Genomic DNA, 14989 nt, shown 5'->3' on the forward strand with positions numbered 1-14989 from the left:
GCCTCTACTGGGTTTGCGTAACGCCCTCCCACGTCTACAGCGGCTTATTGCCAATCATCACTTGCAGGCGCTAGGTGCACATCTCCCCGCTGCGAGCAGTCATCGTGCACGGTCACTGCCCCGAAAGGCGGAGAATAACCAGTGCACAAAGGTTTCTATCAAGAAAGAAGGAATTGAGGGTTGCAACAACCTGGAAACCCGGTCCCGCGGTGACGCCATCTTTACCGTCTTCGTATGTCTGCATGGGGCATAGGTGCTCGCCTCTAGAGGAATATAAAAGATGGCTGTCTCATCTCTGAACAAACCCCTCGTCTCTCACCAGCACTTCTTCTTCATCTTGAGTTAGGTGGTATTCTGCTTTGTTCATTCTACATGATACAACCTTAAACCACTCCCGTGAGCCATGATGTATTCGGAGACCAATATCCTGACCCATCTCAAACAGGAGCAGCCTATATCGCCTGTATATACACCTGCGAATTATCCTGAAGTAGTCAACATGACTAATCAGTATGTGACCTATTAGAACCAGTGGAGTCACCACTAACAGGCACAGGAAGTGCGAAGAGGGACAACACCTCCCTGGTATCAACGATATGATTCGCGGGATGCCTCCTACCGTACCTGACGTTCCTCAACGACTTTCCACGGCATTAATCTACTCTGGATTCATGTCTCAACGTGGCTCAACGTCACCATACCTCGCACCCGGTGAACTCAATCCTACTATGGAAAATCAACACAATGCTCTCAGACGTCTTAACCAAATAAGCGAGCACATTGACAAGCCACAACGCAAGCAACGCGCTCGTAGCAGTCCAAAGCGGGAAATGACTTCAAAGGATCTTCAGCGGGCCGAAGCCAAGGCTAAGAAGGAAACCGCATCGCGCGAGCAGTTGACCCGTGCCATTGCGAAGGTTGGGGAAGCCATATCAGGCCTCATGCCCCATGGCCGCCTCCCGAAGTCCTGGGTGGGGAAGGAATTGAAACAGAACAATGCCAAGAAGGACCTGTACTACGGGAAAATACCCGTCCTCATGTCGGCGATAGAGCTGTTAGACCTCCTCAAACAACACATCGAGTTTCTGGAGAGTCGTGGATTTGGAGAATTTGTTCGAGATTTGAAAGAGGGTTTAGCGAACATGGAGGATCCGGAGCTCATGCCAAAATGTTCGCACCCACGACTCTAAAGCACCACCCACATAACCCTTCACTAGCATATCTAATGCCTATACAATTTCCATTTTGGTGGTATTTCGGTCTTAGCGGCATTGGAGAGGTTGATTGTCGTTCCGGGCGGTTGCTTCAATAGCTTTATTCAACTTTCGGGTATTTATCCGCGAAATTTTGGAAAACACTCATCGCGCTTGCGACTTTCTCTATCAGGTCTGAATGGTGTGCTTCAGCGTTCAGGCGGCAATTTTGTGTACATTTCCTTACTCTATGGTCCAGATGCGAGTCTTCACTCCATTCTCTGCAAACAAACTTCTGTCATTACTAGTTACTTGTGCTCTCGTTTCCTTTAGAGCTCGATCGAGTATGTGAGTGTCTGATCCTCAGTGGGTAATGGTAACTTGTAAAGGCGTGAATACTTTCGGTTTGTCATCTGTACATTAGTACAGCATCTGGTGTAAAAAACCGCTGTAGATACATGTCGATGGAAACCTGGGGCAGGCCAGCCTAGGGCTCGCCTGACGTGTACGAGGTCGAGATGGGATAGGTAGACCAACGATTGACCGATCAGACATGGATGTAGCAAAGCTTGTAGTTTAGTTTTTCTCACTTCGGTGAATGATACTGGTCATCTCGGAACCACTGCAGCCGATCAAACTATGTGTTTTGCTCAAAGCGATGAAGATGCGAATAGTACAGATCGGGAAGCACAACACAGCTCATTTCACACAGATGTCAGACGTCGTACGTAAGGGCTGGAAGAGACGCTTGGCTCATGCGGCTAAGGAATATCCCTGTTGGGAGGCACGAACAGGCCACTCACAGCTCCGAAGCACCCTGGTCAGCCCTCTCCCAGACTCCCACACCAAAACTATCACGACGTCAGCCCACCTTTTCTTCTTCCTGCACTACATAATGTTAAAAATCTTTTTGTTCCAGACAGAGAAATTAGGCTTCAATGTATATGCTTGCTTCACCTTTCGTGTCCACTTGTCGCTTGTTTACTCCTCTTTCAGCGTCTGGCTACTGTGCCACCCGTATTTACCTCTCAGTTTGTGTTGGAATTGCTGTGAAGATTCGCACTCCCCCGAGCCACCACTACCCAACACTCTGGATCTCATCACATGGCCTTCAGCTACTGTGTGGGGGATATTAAATCCTATCACCCAATAGCAGCCTCGGAATTACTCCGAGGGGTTTTGATCAAGAGAACGTCTGTCCTTTCTATTTTCGACCTTGAGTGGAAACTGGGCCTGGCGAACCCGCCTCTCCTAGAAATCTCAACATTAAGCCGTAAGTAGCATTTGATCTCGAACCCATAGCAGTTCACGAAGTCGAATTCATGAACATGGTGCTTAAGAGCGCATAGAGCTCGTGCAAAGAGATCTCATGAAGAATAGGTACACAATGAGGTAACGACTTACGTGAACACCCTTATTCCATTCCAGTGTCGATCTCTGACCTATCGCGAAGAGTTCCTAATCTTGGCCAGCTCTGCATGGGTCTCCGTTGGAATTATGGCACAGTGTAGCATAGCACACCGATCAACAGTTCAACGTGATGAGCCATGAGCGTCAAGTAGAGAATTGCAAGGAACGTTCGCTACCAGCGGCCCGGGCCCTATACGATACGGGGTCAGTCGCCGTCTCGAACACATCATTTCCATGAGATGAGGCGGCGCCCTAATGTTGGCACGAGCGGCCGAGTATCGATGTATTGACTTCCCGTGTCTCCTCCATCTCTTGCATTCATCACTGCGCTAAGGAAGGCCCACCACTAAACAAGCTGTGCATACCGGTTTCGATTTCGACGGCCATCATTCGGAACTTCGTACCGATCATCTTTTTACCGTCGGTATTCCTCATCTAGACGCTTGTGGGGGATTATTTCTACGAAAGCGGCGGACGGGCCAGGGCGTCGCACATGATACTTAGAGCTGAGAGGGCCATGAAGGAATGCCTGTGGGAGAAGGCTTGAGATCAAGGAACGGTCCATTGGCTCCACTGGCGCCTTTGATTAGAGCTATGCGGGCTGGCTGCGCCTAACTGTTGCTTCTGCACCCACAACCTGGTTCCACGGAATATTCTTCTGCTGAATGCTCATGCATAGGACCGAGGTTGTTAAAAGAGAGTTGTAAAAGCCTCCAGAAAGGTGCCGCGGTTCCCTGCAACCGAGAGAGACAGTGCCTCCAACTATACGACCTTTCATTCGGTGGAGGACTCACCGTTGAACTTGGTTTGAAGAGAAGTAGGTAAAGCGACGAGCAAATAAGCAGAACTGAAGAGGAGAATGAGGAGGGAAGGGACAAGTTATTGGCTTTCGAAGCGGAGACAGAGTGTCAGACGAGATGTCCTGAGAACGCGTTTCCTTTCAATAGGATAGGTTTGACGGGTTCTCCTGCTCGCTTTTGCTCCTTGCCTGGGCCGCAAAAACCCTTGTCGGGCTGTCTCCCTTTCCAGTGTTTGAGACCGATACAGACCTCAAGCTGCTCCTTGGATCGGTGGAGCCAGTGGGTTGAGTGAGTATCCCTTCCCAGAGGACATGCGGTGTTCCCCATGGTTATAGGCCTTGCCTTTCATTGAACTAGCTACCGAGGTCTTCTTTCCCAGAACAAGACATTGCTAAAGCATCTACTTCAGTTTGCCCATACATTGGCTACTTACTGCATGTTGGCATTAGTCACGGACACTGACGGGGACGCTTTGATCTATCTGACCTGTTGCTAAATTTGAGGAGAGCGTAAAGAGGATGTGGATTGTTGGTCTCAGATCCAAACCTGTTATGCTCCATCACATCTGCCGGCCTGCAATTCCTAGAATTTATGTATCAATAGTATGTATATCGTTTTCTGGAAGATTTCGACAGACGTTAGTGAGGAACAGTCGACGTCAAGCAACGGTTGCAAGGGTGGTTAGCGTGACTGACCACTCAAAAACTTTCCAATTTGCTTGGCCAATTCACGTGCAACGGACAAGGGCGCATCGACGACAGAAGGAACAGTTTCTCAAAGTGAAGCCGTCTCTACGACATGCTCCAAAGCAGATTGACAGTGAGCTACGCAGTGTCTGAGGGGAATTGCTACGACTGCGTGGACATTTTCTAGCGACATCGAATGCGCGGCCTGTTCCACTCGGGCCAATCAGCGCCGAGCAGCTAGCGTTTGGTCTCTTGCTTGCGACCTCCTTGCGAATCCGATGATTCTCTGGACTTTACCCCAATTACGCTCGTTCTGCCCTTTCTAATCGTTGCCCGGTGTCGCTGCATCCTAGTTTCACCTCTGACCGCGCTAGTTTTTCTATGAAGCACGCCTGAGCCTTCCGCGCGCCGTTGCTGCAGAGCCTCCACGACTGACCAGGAACCTGCTTCATCGCACCTCCTCCCCTCCCCAACCTCCAAGCTGGCCATCCCGTCGTCTCCGCCACTACACACGCAGCGGGAGAGGAGCAACACCCTCGGCATTAGAGCGCGGAGTTCGTCAATCCTATCGCAGGCGCGGGAGAAGGACGTCAACGCTGCGGGCGCGCCTCGCTTCACCATGCTGGTCCCCAAAGGAGGCTACTCGTGGAAGGCCGCCCGAGCACGACTACCCCCGACGCGGGTCGTCTTCCACATCCTGAGGAACCCCCGATTCCTGCTCTCGGTCGGCCTGGTCTCGATAATTGTGCTGCTATGGCGGTCCATGGGCTCGGCCGCGGGCGAGATGCAGCGGCACGCACCCCCGAGACGAGGCATTGGCATCGCGCGTAGCCGCTGACAAGTGTTATACAGGTTTTACTGCTGGGGCCCCTCCAAACCACCAATGCACATGACACCGAACGAGAACGCAGAATGGCACGGCCACCTCCAGACCCCCGTAATATTTAACCACCACAAGCCGGTCAAGGTCAACGAGAGCACCATCTCCCACGTCGACCTCAACCAGATCAAATCCACCAAGAAGGCGGATGCGAACAAGGAGCGCATCCTCATCCTCACTCCGCTCCGTGACGCCGCGCCCTACTTAGAACAGCACTTCGACCTCATCAGTCAGCTTACGTACCCGCACCACCTAATTGACCTCGGCTTCCTCATCGGCGACTCGACGGATGACACAATGGCAGCTCTGGCAAAGGAGCTGGAGCGGGTGCAGGGGAACCCAGAGATCGCATTCCGATCTGCAATGATTGTTGAGAAGGACTTTGGCGTGACGCTCTCGCAAAATGTGGAAGACAGGCATGGCTTCGAAGCTCAGGGCCCTCGGAGAAAAGCCATGGGCAGGGCAAGGAACTATTTGCTGGCCACAGCCCTCAAGGCGGATCACAGCTGGGTGTATTGGAGAGATGTCGATATCAAGGACAGCCCCGCCAAAATAATTGAGGATTTTGTGGCGCACGACAGGGATATTCTTGTGCCAAGTGAGGCGCTTCTAGACGAGGCTCACGGTACCATGCTGACATGTGATATAGACATTTGGTTCCATAGATACCGGGAACGCGATGGTAAAATGGTTGATATTGAAGGAAGATGTAAAGTCACCTGTTCATCCTACAGAGCACCTACTAATTCCAATAGTCGACTATAACTCGTGGCAAGAATCCGAAGAAGGTCGTAAACTCGCTGCGTCTCTCGACAAAGACATCGTTCTCGCCGAAGGTCTGTCCCTTTTGCTCCTCTTCCTTCCTCCCAACTACCTAACAAAATACCCCAGGCTACAAAGAATACAAGACCAACCGCAAATACATGGCCAGAATGGGCAACTGGCGCGAAAACAAAGACGAGGAGATCCCTCTCGACGGCATAGGCGGCGTCAACATCATCGTTAAAGCAGACGTTCACCGCTCTGGCATCAACTTCCCCTGTTACCCCTTCGAAAACCAAGCCGAGACTGAAGGTTTTGCAAAAATGGCGAAACGTGCAGGGTACGGTGTGTATGGTCTACCGAACTATGTCGTCTGGCATATTGATACAGACGAGAAGCCTGGCAATGCGTAATCTACCAACATTATCATCAGAAGGAGAAGAAGGACAAAGAAAGCAAAGGGGCTTTGTGTGAATAGGGGTATAAGCAGGATGACGACGCAGTGTAAGAAATGGATGGATACGGCGAGTGACTAACTCAACGAACGACAAACAAATTTCAAGGGCAGGGCGGGCGAGCAAACAAACATCCCCGGCCTAGGAAATCGATTTTCGGCCCTGGGCGGTATGAAACCAACATTTTTGTTCAACCTTTTTTTCCCTCCATTTCTGTTCCTATACTTTACCCGCCTGCATTACATAAATCATGCGCAAGCACTCCGGTTTTTTGGTTGCTGGATGGCCGGGGGAGATGATCTTGCTGTGTAGGAAATTATAGGCCTCACCGGCGCAAGGGTAGATTTGCTACCTGTAATGGGATGCGCCATGGAGTAGGAGTAATAATGGAAATGGTGAACCTATATATCTGTATGTTTATGGGTGTGTTGTGATTGAATCTGAGCTCTCAGAAATTTCTAAATATCTCGATCTCTAGCTCTAAATACGTTTGATAGTATTGCGCCAGCGCTGTAAAATGGTCAGAAGCCCAGAACTCCAATCATCTCCGCCCATGCAGACATCACTTAAACTAGAGCCGATATTCTGAACAGAGTTGACCCTTGGGCTGAGGGCTTTCTTTGTTAGGAACAATATAGTTAAAACTAGGATTACGTAAGCTTTGAAGGAGGATGTTGTATATTGTAGTCAGCTGCAGATTTAGCTGTATCCATTGGCCTACGCAAAACAGGAAGGTTCAAGAACTTGTACTGTCTGCATAGGAGCGGCATTATCATCTAGAGACATCGTACAGATACTAGTACTGTTTAGGATGAGACTACATATATATCACCGTCCATGACAGACCAATGTCTGGGAAGATTTGATTTTTCGGATTGGTTTTGGAAGGGAGCGTTTCAAGGATGCCGGTTTCTGGGCTGAATAAGCCGAACTTTGTCAGGCTAGCCTGCAGTGTACTTTGAATAGATGGATTTGAAACCTTCCAAGTTAGGAGATCGATGCTTCTAGGGGGAATTGGTCTGACTCCACGCAGCACATCAAAAGGGACCGGGCACATGTTGAGAAAGGCGACAAACACCTTGGTATATATTTCACGTTCATCTCCATATCCTTCAAAAATAACCCGTCGAATTCACATGCAGATTTCCATTGAAAGACCCACACAATTCCGACGCGCCAGAACAACCAGAGTCGCCTAACCTAACCTATCCTACTCGTCAAAGTTGCCCCTGCGGAACTTATCCTCATCATAGTATAATGCGCGAATAGTCCTGCCCTGAAACTCAAACCCCTCTTTGAAGCGGTTGACAGCCTATTATAGTGGGTTAGGAGGGTGGCCACAGAACTACTTCTGAACTATAGCAACTTACATTAAGCGCTCCTAATGGAGAGTTGAACTTGATGTAGACAGTTTTCGAAGACGCTTCAGAACCGAGATGAACATGAATACGCTCAATCGTGCCGAACTATAACAATACGTCAGCATGATTTTGCACAATTCTAACGGGCTGCTCCCCTTTTTGTCAAATACATCGCCCATTTCTTGCCGGATACCTCCGTCCGACCGATCTGCGTCCTCTGCGAAATTGACGCCGTCAACACAGCCCCAAGTCACAATGACAGATGACGGCTTGCCAAATTCGCCGTCTTCGTCTTCCCGCTTTCGTTTTCCACCGGTGAACACGTGAACGGTTGGTCCTGAATCCACAACTGTCTTTCTATTGGCTATCTTGAGACTCAAAGGTTCGAGAATGCCGTCGTTATCCTTACCCAACCCTTCCCCTTTCTTGTAGCCCATTTTGGCCATCATCCGTTCGCCGATTGACATCGGTTTGGTCTTCTCTTTCTTCTCCTTCTTTTTGGGGGTTAGCTCAGGTCGAGCATCCTCCATCTCGAGATCCGATTGATCCGGTTGCTTATAGTGCACAGGAGCGCCTGAGATGACGGCGGAGTACGGTTGGTTCGGTGGTGACGGTCGTTCATAGCGTACTGGCGCACCTTCAATCACGGAGGAATAGATAGGCTTTAGTGACTCAGGTGGCGGCGGTGGGGGGGAAGGAATAGGGACGGGTTCATAAGATGGCCCCGGCGGGAGTGATGGGATTAGATTGTCTTCGGGAGGTGGGGGTGGTGGAGGTATAGGGATCACATTCGGCTGTTGTGATAGGCGCATGCGGATCATATATGCCTCTTCGCCAGTCGACGCTTCTGAAATAACAGTAGGAGAAGTAGTCAGAAGCTGGGTGGAAGATTTTGTTCCAAGAGGCGGTGCGAAGCTCATATGAGGGCGATACGCATCATTTTCGTCATCAGGAGCTTCTGGTGGTGGAGACGTCTCCATCGGCTCGGCGGAGGACATTCGAGAGTAAGAGCTTGTTGGGGACTCTGGATTCGACTCGTCGCTGCTGTTCTCAACTCCGATTTTTTGGAGGAATTTGATGAACATGGAATTGGACTCTGAGCTAGCCGCGAAGGCGTCAATATCGGTAGGGTAATGAAGATCGTAAGGACGATTCCATTGAGACTTCATCTGCTGCTTCTGCTGTTGCAACATCATCTCTCTCTTTTTCTTGCCTCTCTTGCCTCCCCGTTGCGCTTGGTGTTTGGCAGCGTATATGTCGGCAGCGACCAGGTCTTCTTCAGTAGTCCTTAAGAAGTCCTTGCGGCTGGCTGCGGCAGCACGAGAGGCAGCAGAAGCGGCGTCATCGGTAGAGCTTTGCTTGGGGGCGGGGCCGTGGAACTTGGGCTTCTTGTTTTGTGGCTGGTTACTGGACCTCGCGCGGTGTCCGGTAAGGTGAGACGGAGTAAAGAAGAGAGCTGAGCATGGTGGGATGAGCAACCGTGAACCTAGTTAGATGGGAAGGTGTAGACATGAGATATACCGTTCTTCTTCTGTTTCTGCTCTTCCTCTTGCTTGTCTTGCACCCAGCCTTGTGCTGCGCCTTCTGCACCCGGCGGGGTGGGCAATAGATGAGCGTAGGGGTTGGGGAGTGTCGCAACCGCTGCATAGGGGTTCGGCAATTGGCTCTTCCCTGGCTGGTTACTAGCACCTGATTGAGTAGCCATAACTGTGCTGAGGATAAGGTATTGTTGAGCAGAGGAGGAGGGGGAGGTGGAGGACGAGGACGAGGATGAGGGAGGCACAGTTGGCGCGTCGCCAAGACTGTGCTTAGTTATGGGTAATCGGCCAAGTCACGTGGATATCAACTATCAACGTGCTGTACGGGAATGGTGCTATCAGTCTAGACGCATGCGAGCAGGCCTCTTGTGTAATTTTGTTTGTTCTTTCCCTGTACAGTTGCGTATACTAAGATGTATTCCACTCCTCACAACTCCTCCCATTGACCGAGTCCTGACTTGCTTAGATCCATAGACTTTTGCCCCGATATCAACACAATGGCTCCCACCACCCTCGAAAATGCCTTCTCCGAGGACTCGTCCTCCACTGCCATCATTGTTCCCTCAAAACCTCCCCTATACATCTCCTACCAGAGACTTACCGCCGATGTCAAGGCATTCCAACAGCAACTGGCTGCTCTCGGCGTGACCGCTCAATCTGCCGTCTCCATTGCGTTACCCAACTCGTACGAATTCATCGTCTCTTTCATTGCCGCATCCTGGCAACGGGCCATTGCGGCGCCACTCAACCCAGCATACAAGCAATCCGAGTTCGAGTTCTACATCGACGATCTGAGTTCGGCGGTTGCTCTGGTGCCGAAGGGCGCGTTTAGTCAAGATGCAGCTTCTGTTCGCGCAGCAAGAAAGTACAAAGCCGCAATCGCCGAGTGCTTCTACAATGGCAAAGAAGTGGTTCTAGACGTCAGGGAAAATGGGAAATTAGCGGGCGAGAGCAACAAAAACGTCCAGTCAGCGCAGCCAGATGATATTGCGTTGGTCCTACATACCAGTGGAACAACAGGTCGCCCAAAAGCTGTGCCATTAACACACCGCAACCTGCTAAGAACAATGAAGAACATTCAGGCTACCTATCAATTGTCTCCCAAGGACCGTACTATGCTGGTCATGCCGCTCTTCCACGTCCACGGTCTACTAGCCGGCTTCCTCGCACCGCTTGCCTCTGGAGGATCGGTCATTGTACCATTGAAGTTTTCAGCTTCCGAATTTTGGGGAGACTTCATTGAGCATAAAGCAAATTGGTTTACGGCGGTCCCCACGATCCATGTAATTCTCCTCAAGAATCCACCTCCAAACCCAAAACCTCGAATCCGTTTTATCCGGTCATGCTCTTCTCCACTCTCGCCCAAGGTTTTCCATGAACTAGAAAAGGCGTTCAATGCCCCGGTCCTGGAGGCGTACGCAATGACCGAGGCTGCACATCAAATGACGAGTAACCCTTTGCCTCCCAGAAAGCGCATACCTGGCAGCGTAGGTATTGGTCAGGGAGTTGAGATTAAGATCCTTGATCAAGAGGGAAACGAAGTTGCACAAGGTGAAGAGGCCGAGATCTGCATCCGCGGCGAGAATGTTACCAAAGGCTATCTCAACAATCCCGCTGCTAATGCTTCATCGTTCACTAAGGATGGCTTTTTCCGGACTGGTGACCAGGGCAAAAAAGACCCTGATGATTATGTGATTATCACTGGTCGCATCAAAGAGCTCATTAATAAAGGTGGTGAGAAAATTAGTCCTATTGAACTGGACAACGTGATTGCGCAGCACCTAGCTGTGTCTGAGGCTGTCAGCTTTGCGCTGGACGATGAGATTTACGGGCAAGACGTTGGGGTCGCCGTTGTGGTCAAGGACGGACAGAAGCTCAATGCCGAAGCCTTGAAGACTTGGATGGGTGAAAGGGTTGCCAAGTTCAAACTGCCTAAACAGGTATTTCCAAGCGCTCCACAGTGCCTGCAGAAGAGTTCACTGATCACCGCAGGTCTTCTTCACGGATACCATGCCCAAGACCGCCACTGGCAAGATCCAACGACGCCTCGTCGCCGAAGCCATGCTCAAGAAAGAGCCTAAGCCTAAGCTTTAGCCTTTAGCATACTGCATTCTGTCTGCAATGTACAGTAGATACCGTTTTGCATATAGCACAAGATACTTGAATAGAGCCCACGTTTTGGTACCGATTGGACATGGACTTCCCTTCTCGCCAACACCAAGGCTTTTCTCGCTAGCTAAACGCACTGTTTCCCCTCTCTCTGTGAATTCCGGCCCTTGTCGATGGCGCTATTGGTCTCGCTAACTGCAGCCTCAATCTCGGCCTTTCCCGCAATATCACGTTCTGGACTCGCAACATCCAATTGTTATAATTGTTATTTGACCGCCTTCTCGTATCCTTATATCTCTTGTAGCAAAAATTCTATGTCGTTAGCTGAGAATGTCACAATTTAAGGTTCGGCCCCCCGCTGCCAAAAGGTTTCTTTTGATTTACTCACGTTGGCTCTGCACAGAGATAATGGGATGTGGAACTTGTTTTTCGAACACATGCAATATGCGAATGAGAGGGCTGGAAAGCGAGATGAGGTCGTGAAGGACACTGAACTTTGACTTTAAGGTGTAAAGGAGATTTACTCCCTTTTCCAATTTTCTCTCTAGAAGACGTCCCACACTTCCTCGCCGATTGATGTTCCTTTCGTTTCGTTAGACTTCGTCATGATCTTCATAGGATATTTTTCGTCTCAATGAGATGTTTTCTCTTGCATTCGTTGGTTCAACCCCAAACCTGTGACTGTTTGGTGGTCTCTCCACGAGCGCCTCGAATTGTTCAGGGAATACTTCCCTGCAGCATCCTCGCATCAACCACTCACCATCTCTCAACACAACAATCTAATGATGGGAGACTTCATACGACTCCCCTCTCCCTCTCCCTCTACAGCCCCTTCCATCATATCCTTTGCTTGCCCACCGGGAAGCCCCACGTCACCTAACGCAAAGATGTCAAAACTAGACCCAACCATGACACTAAAACCCACCCTGAAGCCTCCCAGCTCAAAACGAATATCCAAACGTCTGTCTGCATCCCCGCTTCCAACCCCCACACCCCTCTCCAACACCACCAGACAAAACCCCCCAATTTCAAAGCGCCGATCTACCGCCACCCGCCTCAGCATCAGCAGTCTCCGAAGCCTCTCGCGAAACCCCTCACGAACCAAAGCTTCCGCAAACCGAATGTCAACCGTACAATCTACCCTCCAATCCCCCTCCCCGCCATCAACCTCCACTACGCCAGGACACCCCCACACCTACAACCTCATGGAAAACTACATCCCCTGCATTCACCCGCTCTGCTCCGAACACTACCTCCTCTCCTCTCTATCCCCCACCTTCTACACAACTCAAAAACCTTACGGACTGCGCCACAAACGCGGTCTCTGTCCGTCACACGCCTACAAGGATTTAAAAGCTGCCAACGACGCCTGTCGCCGCGAATGGGAATCCATGAGACAGAACGCGGGGCGGAAGAACCTGTCCGTCATCGCCAGCGAACACGAAGCCTGGATCTGCGCGCTTGACGTTCAGCGATCGGGTGAAGCTGCAGAGCTCGAGGATCGACAGAAACAGCGTGTGCTGGGGTGGGAGGATCCAACGTCACCGATTTTGTCCGTGTCAGTGGCACCGCTGGTGGCGCTGAAGACAGGGGGAAGTGAGAAGAGTAAGCCAGTATTAGAACAGTGGGATTGGCGATATATGCCTAGGCCGTGTACCCGCAAGGGTTGTAAACGGAATTGGTATTCGCCGTTTTCGGCGACCTTGTATCAATGGTATCTGCAAGAATGCAAATTCGGGCTTACAATGCTGGAGACTTTATGTCCTGAATGCACTCGCGCGGACATCGAGGCCTTAGTAGAGAACATCGAGAAGAAGAAAGCGATAAAGGAAGAGGAATGGGAAATTTGGCTTGAGAAGGTTCGAAAGGATCGGGAGGTAGAGCGGGCATTTTGGGAGCAGGCGCAAAGCAGAGTGGTGAAGGAACGGGGCATGAGGTTTAAAGTTGTTGAAGAGAAGAAGGAACTGGAGTTGGAGGGTAAGGGATTTGAGATGCTCAAGGAGTTGTGCGTTGTAATGTGATAAAGTGTAAGGGTTTACCTCTTTCTGTTCTTAAAAGGTCTTATATGTTAGAAGAGGCATTGGTCGTGTTGGCATGGTTGCACTGGTAAGAGCGAAATTCTTCGCGTTTTCCTATTTGATAGCGTGTAGACGCTAGTCGTCCACCGTACCATATTCTTAGAGACGCTAGATGCAGGCATTTTTTCTATAATCCAGACGTTGTATCGTTGAAGGATTTGGTAGAATGGGTTGGCCCATCAAAGCCAAGCGTAGTTGTCGTAGCCGCTCTACTGGAAATCCCTCGAGAAAGTTGAGTCTTAATCCTTTGGTATTCTATTTGATATCCACTGAGAGAAAAGAGGTGGGAAACCCGATCGCCCAGTTCCCAGAAATGTGAACCGCTCGTCCATCCGCTGGCGATCGAGTGAAAAAAAATTGTGTCCAGGTTGATGTCATTTCCAAATTCGCAAGAGGAGAGAAATTCGAGGTATCATGCGGTAGCGGAATCATAGAGGACCGTAAAGGCAGCCATATAGTAGCATTCAGTGCAACAATATCCAATCCAATGAGAGCCACTCTAATACGCTGATCATAGGCTCTTGTACTGATAGATTGTAGAAATATGTCTGTCTTTAGCGCTCTTTTTCTTCATCACTAACACATCGTTGAAGCTTCCCCAATGACGAAGTACCATTTACTTCCTCGTCATCGTCTAGCTCGATATCGCCCTCTTCGGCCACAAAGAACTGTTCGTCGTCATCAGTATCATTGTTCGTCTCGCAATCGCATGAAGTCTCTTTGTCGCCGTTTCTAGTCGGTAGATTATCGAAGTTGAGGGTTGTGACAATCGCGCCGCCACCATTAGTATGTGTATTAGATGTAGTCTTGAAGTCGCTGCAGTGGACAGTCAAAATCTTCACAGCTAGCTTAGAGCGCCTCCTCTCAGAATGCGAAGACGACTGTTCTTGACCTCTGTCATCTCTCGCTGAGCTCTGTATAGAATCCGCCGTCGAATTGAAGAAGGTCCCATCCAGGAGAAGACTGAAAGTTAGCGAGGGTCTTGCTGTTCACATTTGGATAACCTACACTACGTGCCACGGCCGTGTCCAAATCGGCATTCCATACCCCAGCAACCTTTATATGGAGAGTTCTTCTCAACAAACGCCTCTCGTGACTGACCCGGCGCATGCTTGCTTCGCTTAACGCAGTCTGCGCAAAGACCTTGGAACTCTTGCTGGGCTCGGTAGGTGGCGATGTCTACCGACTTCTTGAAATCGCGGAGGCATACATTAGACTCGCACTGGGTAGTCTTGGGGGTGAACTCGAAATTCTTGAGCCTTCCAATAACCTCTTCGAGGGGATGCTGCTTCAACACCCTGTCAATGGGCCAGCAGCCAGGCTTCAGAAGGGCGTCCTCATAGTCAAAGGTGGTCTCCTTGCGACAGGAACAATGAGTACCATGAAGCTTCTCCAATGGGAAGTTCAACTCTTTCTCAAGGACAGAGTGGACAGAAGTTCTCGCTGCGGTCAAAGGGCCTGCATATGTGAGCTCATGATGCGCAAAAGATCGGCGGATGTTGGGATAAGTATAGGGAGGACTTACTATCGAATAATCGGGCTTTGACCGTCAGATTTTCATATTCGGTAGGATTATGCATGAACATTAATTCATTTGTGTTGTACACAAGATATTTGGTTAGTTTCATGAAGCCTTCAGCGCGATCGAGCATGGCGCAGGTAAAGGCCATAGTGCGTGCAAGCATCGGAGAGAGTACCCCCTGGCCGAACTTCTCGT

At 50.1% G+C, this 14989-nt stretch overlaps 6 protein-coding genes across 6 annotated transcripts; 4 read left to right on the forward strand and 2 right to left on the reverse strand.

Annotated features, from left to right (window-relative positions):
• Positions 1-406: 406 nt before the first annotated feature.
• BDR25DRAFT_317334 (uncharacterized protein) lies at positions 407-1190 on the forward strand (the record flags this gene model as incomplete). Its single annotated transcript, XM_033691667.1, has 2 exons — positions 407-510; positions 551-1190. 2 exons carry the CDS (start codon positions 407-409, stop codon positions 1188-1190), a joined length of 744 nt encoding a protein of 247 aa, XP_033543965.1.
• A 1417-nt stretch (positions 1191-2607) lies between these two features.
• On the reverse strand, positions 2608-3963 carry BDR25DRAFT_359147 (uncharacterized protein; the record flags this gene model as incomplete). Its single annotated transcript, XM_033696051.1, has 11 exons — positions 2608-2667; positions 2698-2775; positions 2805-2855; positions 2895-2914; positions 2969-3038; positions 3067-3176; positions 3234-3337; positions 3398-3525; positions 3563-3701; positions 3808-3835; positions 3867-3963. 11 exons carry the CDS (start codon positions 3961-3963, stop codon positions 2608-2610), a joined length of 885 nt encoding a protein of 294 aa, XP_033543966.1.
• Positions 3964-4388: 425 nt separating this feature from the next.
• BDR25DRAFT_267999 (uncharacterized protein) lies at positions 4389-6593 on the forward strand. Its single transcript, XM_033687083.1, has 5 exons — positions 4389-4881; positions 4942-5567; positions 5619-5678; positions 5725-5805; positions 5861-6593. Exons 1-5 carry the CDS (start codon positions 4709-4711, stop codon positions 6142-6144), a joined length of 1224 nt encoding a protein of 407 aa, XP_033543967.1. The 5' UTR covers positions 4389-4708; the 3' UTR covers positions 6145-6593.
• Positions 6594-7270: 677 nt separating this feature from the next.
• BDR25DRAFT_345271 (uncharacterized protein) lies at positions 7271-9252 on the reverse strand (the record flags this gene model as incomplete). The annotated part of the gene is made up of 4 exons (XM_033694032.1): positions 7271-7498; positions 7557-7652; positions 7718-9033; positions 9069-9252. 4 exons carry the CDS (start codon positions 9250-9252, stop codon positions 7397-7399), a joined length of 1698 nt encoding a protein of 565 aa, XP_033543968.1. The 3' UTR covers positions 7271-7396.
• Positions 9253-9410: 158 nt separating this feature from the next.
• Positions 9411-11278, forward strand: BDR25DRAFT_305901 (acetyl-CoA synthetase-like protein). The gene is made up of 3 exons (XM_033690515.1): positions 9411-9500; positions 9552-11025; positions 11078-11278. The coding sequence occupies exons 2-3, from the start codon at positions 9583-9585 to the stop codon at positions 11177-11179; spliced, it is 1545 nt and encodes a 514-aa protein (XP_033543969.1). The 5' UTR covers positions 9411-9500; positions 9552-9582; the 3' UTR covers positions 11180-11278.
• A 1037-nt stretch (positions 11279-12315) lies between these two features.
• Positions 12316-13215, forward strand: BDR25DRAFT_317338 (uncharacterized protein; the record flags this gene model as incomplete). The annotated part of the gene is made up of 1 exon (XM_033691668.1): positions 12316-13215. One exon carries the CDS (start codon positions 12316-12318, stop codon positions 13213-13215), a length of 900 nt encoding a protein of 299 aa, XP_033543970.1.
• Between the last annotated feature and the right edge of the window lie 1774 nt (positions 13216-14989).

This window comes from Lindgomyces ingoldianus, assembly GCF_010093535.1.
Source record: "Lindgomyces ingoldianus strain ATCC 200398 unplaced genomic scaffold BDR25scaffold_31, whole genome shotgun sequence".
Lineage (NCBI taxonomy): Eukaryota > Fungi > Ascomycota > Dothideomycetes > Pleosporales > Lindgomycetaceae > Lindgomyces > Lindgomyces ingoldianus.